General features: G+C 34.7%; 2 protein-coding genes across 3 annotated transcripts; both read left to right on the top strand.

Moving 5' to 3' along the window:
• The first annotated feature begins 2,842 nt into the window (after positions 1-2,842).
• Positions 2,843-6,613, top strand: LOC125216373 (transcription repressor KAN1-like). The gene is made up of 6 exons (XM_048118064.2): positions 2,843-3,761; positions 3,842-3,918; positions 4,436-4,481; positions 4,619-4,796; positions 5,951-6,042; positions 6,135-6,613. Exons 1-5 carry the CDS (start codon positions 3,179-3,181, stop codon positions 6,021-6,023), a joined length of 957 nt encoding a protein of 318 aa, XP_047974021.1. The 5' UTR covers positions 2,843-3,178; the 3' UTR covers positions 6,024-6,042; positions 6,135-6,613.
• Positions 6,614-9,806: 3,193 nt separating this feature from the next.
• LOC125212397 (uncharacterized) lies at positions 9,807-12,552 on the top strand. 2 transcript variants are annotated; one of them, XM_048112562.2, is made up of 4 exons: positions 9,807-9,972; positions 10,400-10,464; positions 11,635-11,721; positions 12,221-12,552. In XM_048112562.2, exons 1-3 carry the CDS (start codon positions 9,828-9,830, stop codon positions 11,686-11,688), a joined length of 264 nt encoding a protein of 87 aa, XP_047968519.1. In that variant the 5' UTR covers positions 9,807-9,827; the 3' UTR covers positions 11,689-11,721; positions 12,221-12,552. The 2 variants fall into 2 exon arrangements, with proteins under 2 accessions (XP_047968519.1, XP_047968518.1); XM_048112561.2 differs by having other exon boundaries at positions 12,211-12,552.
• Positions 12,553-13,149: the final 597 nt, after the last annotated feature.

Here is a 13,149-nt window from a genome sequence, read left to right as displayed (position 1 = left end):
GACCCCAACTGGATCGAAACGAATAGATTTTGTCCAGATTTTGAAAATTTAAATATAATTCAAAAAAATATGGATATTGGCATTATATAGTACATATATTATCCATGAACAACATTCTCATAAGGTCTACATTTTCAACAATTTTTTTTGTTTTATTATTTGGTTTAATTTGAATACCATAATATTTATCATTGAAGTATTAATTTTAAAATTATAATAAAAAATAGAGCTTGATCTATTCTTTTATTTTATATTTAAAGTTGCAAAGAAAAAATAAATTGACATTTAATTATATACTATGATTTATAAATTAATGACATCAAATAATAAATATTCTTTCAATATTATTAAAATGAAAATAAATAAATATAATTTTATTATAGACCAAATGGAATAATATAAATATATATACTATATAGCTTGCATTTTCTCTCATAAATAATATTTTGTATCATAAACATAAACCATTATATTGTACATATACCTTTCAGTCCTTAATTGACTAAAAAATATCCTTAGACGTTTTTTTTGGCGCAGCGGTACGTCCGCACAGAAGTAACATATAAAATAAAGTTAATTGAATGAATTTGATCATTCGTAAGAGCATCTTCGGTGGCGCCCTTCCCACTAGGACTTCCCACAAAAACTTCTTGTCACGTCATCACTAGGACTTCCCATTCTACTGCCACATCACTAGGACTTCCCTACACTATGGCTTCCCACTAGGACTTCCCACAATAAAATTAAATTCACAATTATTCAATTTACAGAATTAAAATTTACAGAATTAAAATGTCGACACGGAATACGGAAAAATTCGAATACTTCATTAAAAAAAAATTACATAATATTTAAAAAATATTAGAGAGAGAAACTTGTGGTGTGAATGAAATGAAGTTCAACAAGCCCTATTTATAGAGTTTAAAAAAAAATTAATTTTTTGTCGGACATCCGACCCCACGCCACAGTGGCGGACGTCCGCCCGTTCGTCGGTCGGATATCCGAGCCCATCTGACGGGCGCACGGGACGTCCGTGTCCTACCATTTTCCTCACTACGGCAGACATCCGGTCGGACTTCCGCGACGTCCGCCGTTGGAGATGCTCTGAAACAACTTAAATTTTTTATTCAGTATCATGAGAAAGGAAAATTACAAGTTGTATTAGTTTACAAATTGAAGTATTAGTCCAAAATTCTTAATTTGATGATTGATATACTTAAAATATTTGACACGAGATTACTTTTATTATCAAAAGTGACAATATTGCTAATTAACACTAATTATATGATACGAATTTTTTGTACCATTAACCAGTCAAGTCGATTAATGCTTAATTTCACCATAAATACATAGATGATGGGTCTATTAATTGTCATTTACAAGTGCATCCTATCTATAGATATATGGATTATGGAAATGAACCTATACATAAAGCATTTGTTTGATAGAAAATATAACTCATCTATGTCTGAAATTGTAAGAGAATTACATCCCAATACGGAGAGATAAAATAGCCCCAACAACAAAATTAGAATAACATTATTATTCCCTTCGATTCAGCCTAGGGTTTTGAAAAAATTAAAGAAGCCAAACCATTTGGGGGATTGAGTATATGAGGGTTTCATACATGTGGAGGAAGACATAATAACACCCAAGATGCTAGACAAAGTTGTTGAAAGATTAGAAGGGAATATTTGGGAGTATGAAAAGGGAATTAGAAGGTAATGTGGGTTTTAATTTTTATTGAAGAACATGCTAATGTTAATGCACAACTCATACATAAATATCAAATATATACATATATGCACACACACACACTACCAAACAAACCCTCCTTTGTGGATCTCACTCAAGTCAATCACTCTACTTTCACTCTATCTGCATATGTTTGTGTGCACATTTAATATCCCCCAATAAAAAATTTAAAAAACAGACAAGATTCTCCAATTTTTATTAATATAATTCTGTTCTGTAGATTATTCTATAGTAACATATTATAATGATATCGTAACATTAGAGCAGAATATAAGGTAAGAAATTTGGATGACTACGCTGTGCCTTGTTATTATATAAATTCTACAGAATATTTCGAAAATATATTTATATCGTGAAATATACTAGTACTACTTACTATATAATGAAAGAGTAAAATGAGACATGGCATGACAATTCAAATAACAACAAAAATATGGACTTCGTAATTAATGATTTAAATATGTCTCATACACCCTCAATAAAGTTGAATTATTAGAAATACAATAAAGTATAATTACACCCGTTTCAAAATTGTCAATAAAATTGCAATTATAGATGGCATATACTCCATATCATACTAATTACAATAATGAACCCAAAGCTGAATAAGTGTTCACACAAAGTTACAACAAGACATACCCAAAATAAATGAGGCCGAAACGTAGAAATATTAATTATAGCCAAAGAAGAATACAAAACTATTTATACAAAAAGGTTTTGTCATGATTAGTTCAAGATAATACACGTAGTAATTAGTTAAGTAGAGTAGTAATTAACTGGTCAATTAAAAAAGTCAAGGATGAGTGTTGAAATGTTTTTCTTGAAAGAAAAAAAGTTAATGATATAGGGAAACACAATTTGAATTGTCTGAAATGAAAAGTTAGAGAGAGAGAAGCGAAGAGGGTGGGGGGAAAAGAATCACAGAAGAGGGTTAACTTTCTGTTTCAAGAATTTTAACCCGTCGACTACGGGGAAGGAAATCAAAAAGTGGGCACTATATTTTTCAATTAGGAATTACAATATTCTGGAAAAGTAATTTATAAAATTGTTTTGACTAGAGAGAAATTGGCTAGTTCTGTTGTCATTTTCCAAGATATACTGTCGAGGAATTAAACCATACACCAAATCCCTTCACCACACATCCACCTTTTCCTCCTTTCCCCTTTGCAATTTCCCTTCTCCTCTCTTTCTTTCTGCACCATCTCCATTTTCAAGAACACACTACCTTTTCAAGCATATTTACAACCAGTCTTTTCACAACTTTCCAAAGAATTCAATCCTAAAAAAAAGATTTGGACCTCTTTATTCCCTCTCCCCTTTCTCTTTTATGCTCCTTCTTCCTTTCCCTTGCTCAAGATCTTGATTTGGACGAGTGAGTGAAGACACAGAAAGAAAACCCTTCCTCGAGAACAAAAAAAAAAAGATGCCCTTGTTGGAGGGTCGCTCAAATTCAGCACTTCCTGATCTCTCTCTCAACATCAGCCCACCAAACTGCGAAATCAACTCTAAAAGCTCCTTCACGGAGCTCTCGCTGGGCGGGTTTGGTCACCCGCCCAGCGACGAGCTCCAGAAGGGCGAATACAAATCACAAAACCCTTTTTCAGCCGCGGAATCGGACGAGCTAAGACCGATCAAGGGCATCCCGGTCTATCCGAACCGCCCCTTCCCGTTCCTCGGCCACGACAACAAGGATCCCAAGATGCGCTACTACCAAATGCCTTACCCCTCTCCGCCGCCGCCTTATTTCGTCGCCGATCACCACCACATGCCAATGCTGAATCTCGGCCCCTCCCCGCCGCCGCCCTACCGCGGCGGCGCGTATCTCTACGGCGTCGGCCCTTCCTCGCACGAAGCCCCTCCTTCTTCTCATCATGGAATCATGAGATCGTCGCGGTTCCTCCCCAAATTCCCGGCGAAACGGAGCATGAGAGCGCCGAGAATGAGATGGACAAGCACCCTCCACAGCCGCTTCGTTCATGCAGTGGAGCTCCTCGGCGGCCATGAAAGTAATTCTTCACAATTCGGTTAGAGTATTAATTAATTAATTAATTAAAATGTTTGTTTAATTTTGGAAATTTGAGATTAGGGGCGACGCCGAAGTCGGTGTTGGAGCTGATGGATGTGAAGGATCTCACGCTGGCGCATGTGAAGAGCCATTTACAGGTATGGATAAATTTATGTGTTTGAATTGAATAGAAAAGGAGTGAAATTCGAAGCCAGAAAATTAGCTGTTTGTGTTTATCTTTTTGTGTGGACTCCGTTTATTTCTCCGGCACAGTAGCCGATGAATGGTTGCAGACTGAAATGCAATAAAGAAGTATTGGGGCTGACAACAAAGAGAGAGAGAATGGAAAAGAGACAAACCCAAAAGTCATCATTTTTCAATAATATGGCTGATTACTACTTTATCAAACATCAACCTCGTGATTAATGATGATTTTTCAGACATGGCTCAGAACAAAGTCTTACACTAGTATTACTTCCAGTAGCACTAGGTTTATTTATGATCTTTACATTTCAACACTAGCTACTACTACCTCTAGTAACATTTCCCCCCCTTCATTCTCCCCCAATTATTAATTTAATCCTAATCGTAGTATATAATGCATGCCTAGGACTTGATACATTTGGAATATTGACTTTTGATTAATTTGTTTATGCTATTTCATTAAACTTGTAGATGTATCGAACTATCAAGACCACAGACAAGCCTGCGGCTTCCTCAGGTATGTTTATGTTATGTTATGTTATTTGGAATTGGCATTTTTACATTAGTTTTGACCTTAATTTTTACATCCTGGGAAAATGTGGTGCAAGTAAAAATGTTGGAATTGACTTGTTGTGTTTTGTTTTTTTGTTGAAGGTCAATCAGATGGGTCCGGTGAAGATGATCTGTCAACCGTGGCGAGCGGGGGGGACCGGTCAGGCATAAGGCAGTTCTTGGATCAGAGGGGGGGCGGACCTTCCGGTGGAACTATGCAACAAGAATATGACCTAAACTACCCCTCCACCACTCCTACATTGTGGAGCAATTCTTCAAGGTAAACAAAAACACACACTAAGTATGTATATATGTATGGATATAATAAGAATGCCCACGTACTAAAGAAGATTATGAAATCATGTGAGTATAGTAGTAATAATTAATAAATTCCTTTTCCTTTTTGCATGGTACCTGAACTTCAGAAGTGCATTCTCACGTCCACAATTTCAAAAGCTTTTTTCTAAGAATAAAAAGGGTTCTTGTGGCAGCTTTTGCTTTTGTTTCTTTTTCTTTTTTTAATCTTTTCTTTTGGAAGATTTTCATCTGAGGTTGGATAATGGGCTACTTAGATAAAGTTAATGGAAAAAAGCCAAATTGAGATAAGTGAGAAAGCAACCACTTCCCACATATGCCTTTTCTTTTTCTCCAGGAATAATTTGTTTCTCTTGAATTAGTTTATTAGCGTAATATTCAATTCTTTCAAAGGAACAAAAAACCCTTACTCTTAATTATTCCTTTTCAAAAGGAATTACTTTTCATACATGACCAAAAAATCATGAGTATCTTCTTGACTTAAGTGCTCTCCTTTTCTTAAAGTAGTATAGGTTGGTTTATTTAAGCCTATTTTGATACTATGTGTTTATATGTCTATTCTCTGTCATTTCTTTTGTGCCAAATTATTACTCCTTTTACCAAATAAACCTAGTCTTGTCGAAATCATTAAAACATATGACTATAGAACTCAAATGCAAATGCTTTTCTTCCCCTTTGGCTATTAAAAATGGATGAATAAGACAATGCTTAAATGTCTATGCATCTTTTATAAGAGCTACAATTTGTGTGTGAGCTGCTGTTTTCTGATTTGGGATTATTTTGGACGTTTTCTTGTGTGACAAAATAGTGATGTTGGGAGCTTTTGCAACCTTCTTAATAGTCACAAATCAAACAACAATCATCATCATTTGTTTAACCTTTTTGACTTCTCATTTATACTTTGTTGAATTTGTAGAAAAATAGCATGTGTGCAAAAAATAACAAATATTATATATAGCTGATATTCATAAATAAGTATATTTTGTAACTTTTTCTTATTTCTTTAGTACATGCAAAGCATCTTTAAATTCCAAGATTTTGAATTGTTTTATACTTTTAGTTCCATATTGTTGATTTTCTCATTTCTGAAATTTCAATTGTTTGAATTTGTATAAGTAGTAACCGAGAGGGGTGGTTGCAAAGCAACGGTGCTGATTCACATAGCCTTGTTGGATCGTTGTCCTTCCCGTGATTGTCGTCTTAGCTAAGAGGTAAAGAGACTTTATTTCGAACAAATAATATGTATATAATCATCGTATGTATGAAGCTTAGAACTAATGTGCATTTTTCCATGAAATGACAGGAAAAAATGTGTGCAAAGAGGTAATTGGATTAAAAGATGAATCTGAGCTTCTTCGGTATGGAAATGGGAGCTGTACTGCAGCTAGAGAAAGAGAAAGCATGAGCAAATACAAACATTTCCATTTGAAATTTTGAATTATTGATGGAGGTTCTTCTCTTTGTTGATGGAAAATGAAGGCATGAACATATCTATATCTATATGTATACATACATATTTATATTTATATGTCCATAAAGAGACGTTCCCAATCAAGAAGATGGGCGTGAAGCAGCTGGGAGTATTTTATATTAATTAGTTTTGACATGTTCCTTCTCTTTATTTCTTCGTTTTAGTTTGATTTGGCTACTAATGATTTGCTAATGTAACAATTTAACTTATATTCTGCCATCATATGTTGTAAATGTAACATTGCGATTGCTCGTTTCTCTCATGTTAAAGAGCGTAAAGATGTTAGAGACACTCTAGGATATTTTATTAAAGCCCATAATCTTCAGCCTTTCAAAGCAACTATCAGTATCTCAAGTTACCCTTGATACAAATGAGTAGATTGTTTTGTGTCAATAAAGCACCGATCAATATCTCGGAGAATCGACCGTCAATTCATTAACAAGATGAAGACTGAATGAGGAATTATCGAACTATCATTTATTCGATATGAAATGAAGATCAGTTGGCACACGTCCTAACAAATTAAAGGCACTAAATTCTAAGATTTTCAATGAAGTTCTTGTCAAGTTAATTTTGATGGGTAGTGTCGAATAAAGAATGATAATCGCAAAGAAAAAGAAAGAACAACTTCCTCCGTCCCAACTAAGTTGGGTCGTATTTGTTTTTGGGATGTCTGAACTAAGGAGTCATTTCTTTTATTGACAAAAAACAAAACATCTAATCGCTCTTACTTTATTCCCTCTTCTACTTTACTCTCTCTTATCTCTCGTACTTTTTTCCTCTCTCCTATTTATTTTATCTACATTTATCAATTAACACAATTTGTTAATCTCTGTGCTCTTAGTTGGGATGAAAGGAGTACATCATAAGAAAATGTAGAATTGTACTTCCTCCGTCTCCAATTCGTGTCACGATTTGACTTGGCCCTTGTTTAAGAAATTTAAAGAAAAGAATGGACTGAAAAAGTTAGTGATACGTGTGTATTAATTTTATACATTAGGGTGGCGTTCGGTTGCCATGACTAATTATTATGAGACTATCCATCTAGGATTAAGTTGTGGGATTATTTTAATTGGAGGGGGGAGGCTATGACTAATAATCATGAGACTATCCATCTAGAATTAAGTTGTGGGGGTCAATCTTATGAACCAAACATGATACATATTTAATCATGAGATTTAGTCTTTCCCACTGACATACTTGGATTTTACATGGTTTTAGAGGGTGGTTTTGTATGAATTTAATCATATTTTGTCTATTATTGGGCATGTTTATATCCACTTCTCTATTATGTTGGTATGTTGACCATTTTGTTAAAAATGTGTAGAAAAAGGTACAAAATATGTGGATGTGCAGCCTTGGTTTGAGACAATATTAACTGGAGATTTTGAAGTCCAATCAGCCCCTAATGCATATCATTCTCTACGTCTTCGAAAGAGCTTCGCGTGGGTATCTCGCACGCCTCAACCGGAGTTCGGTAGAAGAAGTTATGGCCGTTATAAGAACACTGCGCGTTCCAGAAAATATCACGCGGCCGGGTGAATTAACCACCCGGCCGGGTACGGTGCTTCGTTGCGAAAAGAGTAAGAAATTGGTCAAAAATGACCATCCGGCCGGGTGAATTTTACTCTTTATAATTCCACCTGGCCGGGTACGCTATTTTGGCGTATTCTTATGCCAAAAACGCGATTTTTGATGGGGGATTAAAAGGAAGAAAGCCTAGGGTTCACAGATTCTACATTCTACCGCCTCCAACACATTCCACACTTTCCCAAGAACCCTTTGAAGAGAGATTTGAAGATTGAAGACTACAAATCGAGAGATTGGAGTCTCTAATCCATAGAATCGTTCCACAGGAGTATCTATTTGCTTTCTTTTATGTATTGAATCCATTGTATTGGTTTTTATGATGAACATGAGTAGCTAAAATTTATTGTGGAGTTTTGGTGAAGACTATAATGGGTGTTTGTGATTAATTCAAGGACTTCTTTTGATTGCTTAACTCTTGTGATTTCTTTGTTCATTCTTGTGCCCTTTTCAATTCAATTGTTTAGCTACCAATTGGGTTTGTTTACCTTTATAGTTGTAATCGAGAGATACCTATCTAGGTTTGATAAAAAGTGAACATCACTTTGATAATCTACACTCGAGAGAGGGGAACCTTAGTGAGGGCTTGGGTCTTTTGTTCTATGGAGTTAATCTAAACATATAAGAAGGAGACTTCAATATTAAGAGTTAATCAACGGGGTGAGTACACTTGCGAGAGGGCTCAACCTAGACTAGTGACTTTCCTAGTAATCCTAGAGACTAAAATGGGTAATCGAAGTTGTTGAATCAATCACAAGACAATTCCATTGTAGTTGGATCCAAAACTCTACTCTCCTCTTTGTGGTATCTTTTCACTTGTGTTTATTTCCTCTTGTCACTTTTAATTTATTTTTTATTATTATATGCTTATAGTAGTGTTAGAACAAAACCATTTCTCTTGGATTGTCTAGATAGTAATCGAAATTTGTTTGTGGTACTTGAGTTGATACAATCTTGTCTCTGTGGGATATGATACTCTTGCTTGCTAATTGCTGCACTAGCCCCGTACACTTGCGGGTATTATTTGTGTTAAAATAAGTTGAGCCACCAACCGAACACCCCCTAGTAGTATTATATTAAAATGTGATGGAATATGAGTTTTACTATGAAAAATAATAATATAAATGAAGTGAGATAATTAATAAGGGACTAATTTCAAGAAAGGAACGAAGGAACGAAGGGAGTTATCGAAACTTTTGCAGGATAGATTTAAATATCCCCTACATACTTTGTAATACTCTCTATATTAGAGAGAGATGCTGTGACATGAGAAAAATAGATACAGAACTCAATTCCATTCTGCCATTCTATTTCTACATTTATATTCATTTGTTAACATGAGACTCGTTGTGGTTCTATTACTGGGCCTCGACCCAATAACAAGCGTGAATGATTTACTCCACATCAATGCTTTTAAGATTTTAAGTTTGGACACAAATTTAGATGTCGGCACAAGCCAACTAAGATAATATATAGATTCAACTCGACTTAAAATGGTAATTTCGTTTATACTACTCCCTCCTAGCCCTCATTTTTGGTCTAGTATGTGTTGGAAACAAGTTTTAAGAAATGTAAATAAAAATGGGTTAAAAAGTTAGTGAAATATGAATCCTACTTTTATATATTAATTTTATAATAAAATATGAGTGAAATGAATTAGTAAAATATGAAGTCCACCTAACATTTATGGTATAAAATGTAAGTAGATAATAAATAAGGAACGGACAAAAATGTACTGAAAATGGGGCCGGAGGGAGTATGGACTATTTATTGCAATTTTGTTCCTCTTTTCCCTTTAAACATATGCGTCAATTTGTGGGCTAAAATATTAGTTTTATAAAGCCAAGTGGCCCACTATGATTGCGGCCCACTCAGCCCAATAGAGAAAAAATGAGTCAAATTCTCCGAATTTTCACAAATTTGGCGGAAGAGGAAGAAATGGCGTTAGGGCTAATATTGGGGATTGGAAGGGCATTCAGGAAGAAGCGAGCTTCGTCGCTGGGTATTCTGACTTCGAAGAGGAGCCCTAAAGGCTATTACAAGGGCAAAAATTGCAAGCCCACCGGTTTCCACACTCGAAAAGGTTCTGTTTGTCACCTTCCACTTTTGTAAAATTACCCCTTGAGATTGATATTGGCACCTTTACCTGCGTTTGCTTCTCTTGCCTCTGTATGTCTCTAGCTAATGATACTGTTTGGTTGGACTTGGGTGTGTGCATTTGCATATATAAACATTTTTATGTGTGCAAATGGATCATGTTGTTGCTTTTGAAGGGGGAAAGGGCCTAGTTTTGCTACAAATGCTATGTTTGTTGATACAATTGTGTTTTTTTTGGACAGAATGGTAATCTATTTCTGCTTCTTACTGAAGGACAACAGCTTCTTAGTTTGAGAATATTCCTAGTGTGTTACTGCTACACTAATTTGGATATTAATTTGATCATGGAATGGTGTGTTCTTAAGTAAGGTTGAGATGTAAAGCTAAAGACACTAAGTCACTATTATGTCCAGGTGGTTATGTGGTAGTTCCTGAAAAGTTGCCCAACTATGTCGTGCCAGATTTGACCGGATTCAAGGTAAATAAGCAATTTATTTCCAAGATATAAAATTGCTCGTTTGCAACTGAGCGTGCATGCTATTCCTCTATGGCTCTCTATATCTGCTGAAAGAACTAAACTTTAAAGTATTATGAATTTCAGCAGTTAGCACCCTCCCTTTTCATCTGAAGCAACAACTCCGCGCATTCCATAGGTTCATTCACTGAATAGAGGATTTTGTTTCTGGATATTTACGGTTGATGCAAATTAATCTAGGTGATTGTGAAGCACTGAAGTTTAGACAAATTCATCCGGTGATTAGTTGTGAAAGTGTGCATTTATTCTTTTTCAGGAAACATGGAATGTACGACCTTTAGGGCGCACATTAGGAAGCTATAAACTATAGAGTATAGACAGTCCACATAGGAATGAGTTCTCTAAGTTGTTTTGGAAGGTGTCAATGTGTAAATTGGTGCATCCAATACACTTGGAGCCCGAATCTCCTATAACTCTCACATGCTATTGTCCTTACAGCTTTCACATGAAAGGATACTAATAAGTTACATAAAAATGTATTGCTTAATTAATTTTTTGAAAAATTATAACCTAAGTTTCTCAGTAAATCCCTCTAGAGGTCTAGCTTTCCTTAATTAAAGGTTGTTTTTCAAACATCCCTTACTATTAAAAAACACTACATGAATATTTGGGTTTCTTTACATAAAATTCAACTAGTTTGATAAACTATATCCAGCATTTGGAAATTGGAACTGATGACTGTAGTTTCCCAATAAGTGGTGCCAAAAAGATTGCTGTAAATTTGTATGGAGTATGCATCGATTGTACTTAAATCTGTAGTTTCTTGAACAGTGATGATTAAGGTAAAATTAAAAAGGTCACCAAACAATTAGTTGGTGATATTGGGGGAAAAAAAAAAAATTGCATTTGCTAAAAGAAGGTATAATGTCTGTGCACAATAATTGGTTATGTAATATTGTATATGCTTCATTAGAGAATAGTAGGCTTGTGGTGGAGAAGAAAGAGGCTAGGCTCCCTTGTCTTTAAGCGGCATCTCTATCTTTAAACTCTGTATTCACAAGATCAATAGTGTTCACACATGCCTTTATGATTCAATTGTTACTGACTTACTACTGATATCAACTATTGATTCTTGCTTATTTTGATCATTCAAATGCTCCTCTACTTTTTCAGCTAAAGCCATACGTATCTCAATGCGCTATACAAGGTTCCGAATCAGCTAAATGAATGTGCTCGGTAGAGACGTCATAAGCATGTTTGGTGAGAATATCTGTTTCTATTCTCTTTGAGATGTTGCAGCTCATTCTAATATGTTTTAAAAATAAGTTAATGAGACAATGATTTCCTTTTCCTGAAGAATTCACACTAGTCTGATTTGAACTGGTTGTAGTAATATTTTGACTTTGAAATGGAGTAGTATTCATGAATTAGTTTTAATTGGAATTTTATTATTAGGATGCAATTATTGGGTGAATATTAATAGTATGGTATGGAAGGTTCATGTGTATTTCTCTCTTTTTCTCGTTCAAGTTTTCTGTTATTAGTTCATTAATTAAATTAAATCCAGTACAATGGCAAGGTCTTATTTACTCGATTGCCCTCATGAACTTCTATAGAAGAACTCAACTTATAAATTCTAAACCAAAATAGTTGTCTAATTGTAAAACTAATTCGTATATTACTTTAAATTATCACAATTCACAATTCTCACTCAACAAGTGGTTTGATCTGATTTTATCACTGATGAAGATTTGTCTAGGAATGTTGATGCTTACAATGACTCATTGATTGGCGGTTCATGATTGGACGAGAGTTAAATGGCATCGCATTGCAGCTACCGGAACTACGTCGTTTTTGCTGAAATTAGCAAGCTATGTGACTATAGGAGATTGAGAGTACTAATATTGATTGAAGTCTTTTTCGGTTGCAAAATTGTAATCAAATCAATAGTTGTGTTATTACCATGCAGATTGTTAGTTGATACGCAAAATTAAATTTTCGTAAAATTTAAGAATTGATGAACAAGTAACACAATTGAAAATAGCATTTTTTAGCTTACTAATAAATTGTAGCGGTCTTTTAAAATAGTCAGTTGACCTGTCTTAACTTGCAAACTACGTTTTGAATATGGTGTAGTAGATTCGTTTTTGACGTATTCTATTTTCTATGTATGACTATAGGGATTAGAGGAATTGACAAAGTCTTAGTACAAGGGAAAAACGTTTCAAACACGTGAGTTTGTTTTTTTTTTTTGGCATAAACTTTGTTTAATTGAACGGTAGATGTCGGTGCTCGTGCTGCCACGTCCCGACGTGCTATTGGTCCACGTTTGGTTATCAAATGAGTTGTTTTAAGGCTTTATTGTCAAAACTCAAACCATTGTCGGTGCTTTTGTCTCCTTAAAGAGAAGATGGATCACTTTGTCTACTCCAAACATTAGATATATTTAAATCGGATTATTTCAATATGATGATATTGATTATGACATATTTTAACGATATTTGCAATTGGTTTAGAATATCAATCCAAGTTCGGAGAAAATTAAAAATTGATGCGATTGTCATAAAAACAAACGTGAATATAGATTAAGTATTATTTTTGCAATTTGAAGTAACTGGCAATTTTAGCTCTTACAAAAAAATGCTACATATTAACTTGACGTGATTGTCAAAATTATAAACGTGAATA

This window comes from Salvia hispanica, chromosome 3 (genome assembly GCF_029641045.1).
Source record: "Salvia hispanica isolate PSC_SH4W2 chromosome 3, Shi_PSC_v1, whole genome shotgun sequence".
NCBI classification, from domain to species: Eukaryota; Viridiplantae; Streptophyta; class Magnoliopsida; order Lamiales; family Lamiaceae; genus Salvia; species Salvia hispanica.
The sequence above is the reverse complement of the archived record's forward strand: the minus strand, read 5'-3'. Positions and strand labels throughout refer to the sequence as shown.

Coding starts and splice junctions, on each gene's coding strand:
- LOC125212397 (XM_048112562.2), top strand. CDS start 9,828: ATGGCGTTAGGGCTAATATTGGGGATTGGAAGGGCATTCAGGAAGAAG. Junction 9,973..10,399: donor CGGTTTCCACACTCGAAAAG/GTTCTGTTTGTC, acceptor TATTATGTCCAG/GTGGTTATGTGGTAGTTCCT. Junction 10,465..11,634: donor CAGATTTGACCGGATTCAAG/GTAAATAAGCAA, acceptor CTACTTTTTCAG/CTAAAGCCATACGTATCTCA.
- LOC125216373 (XM_048118064.2), top strand. CDS start 3,179: ATGCCCTTGTTGGAGGGTCGCTCAAATTCAGCACTTCCTGATCTCTCT. Junction 3,762..3,841: donor GCTCCTCGGCGGCCATGAAA/GTAATTCTTCAC, acceptor ATTTGAGATTAG/GGGCGACGCCGAAGTCGGTG. Junction 4,797..5,950: donor TTGTGGAGCAATTCTTCAAG/GTAAACAAAAAC, acceptor TTGTATAAGTAG/TAACCGAGAGGGGTGGTTGC.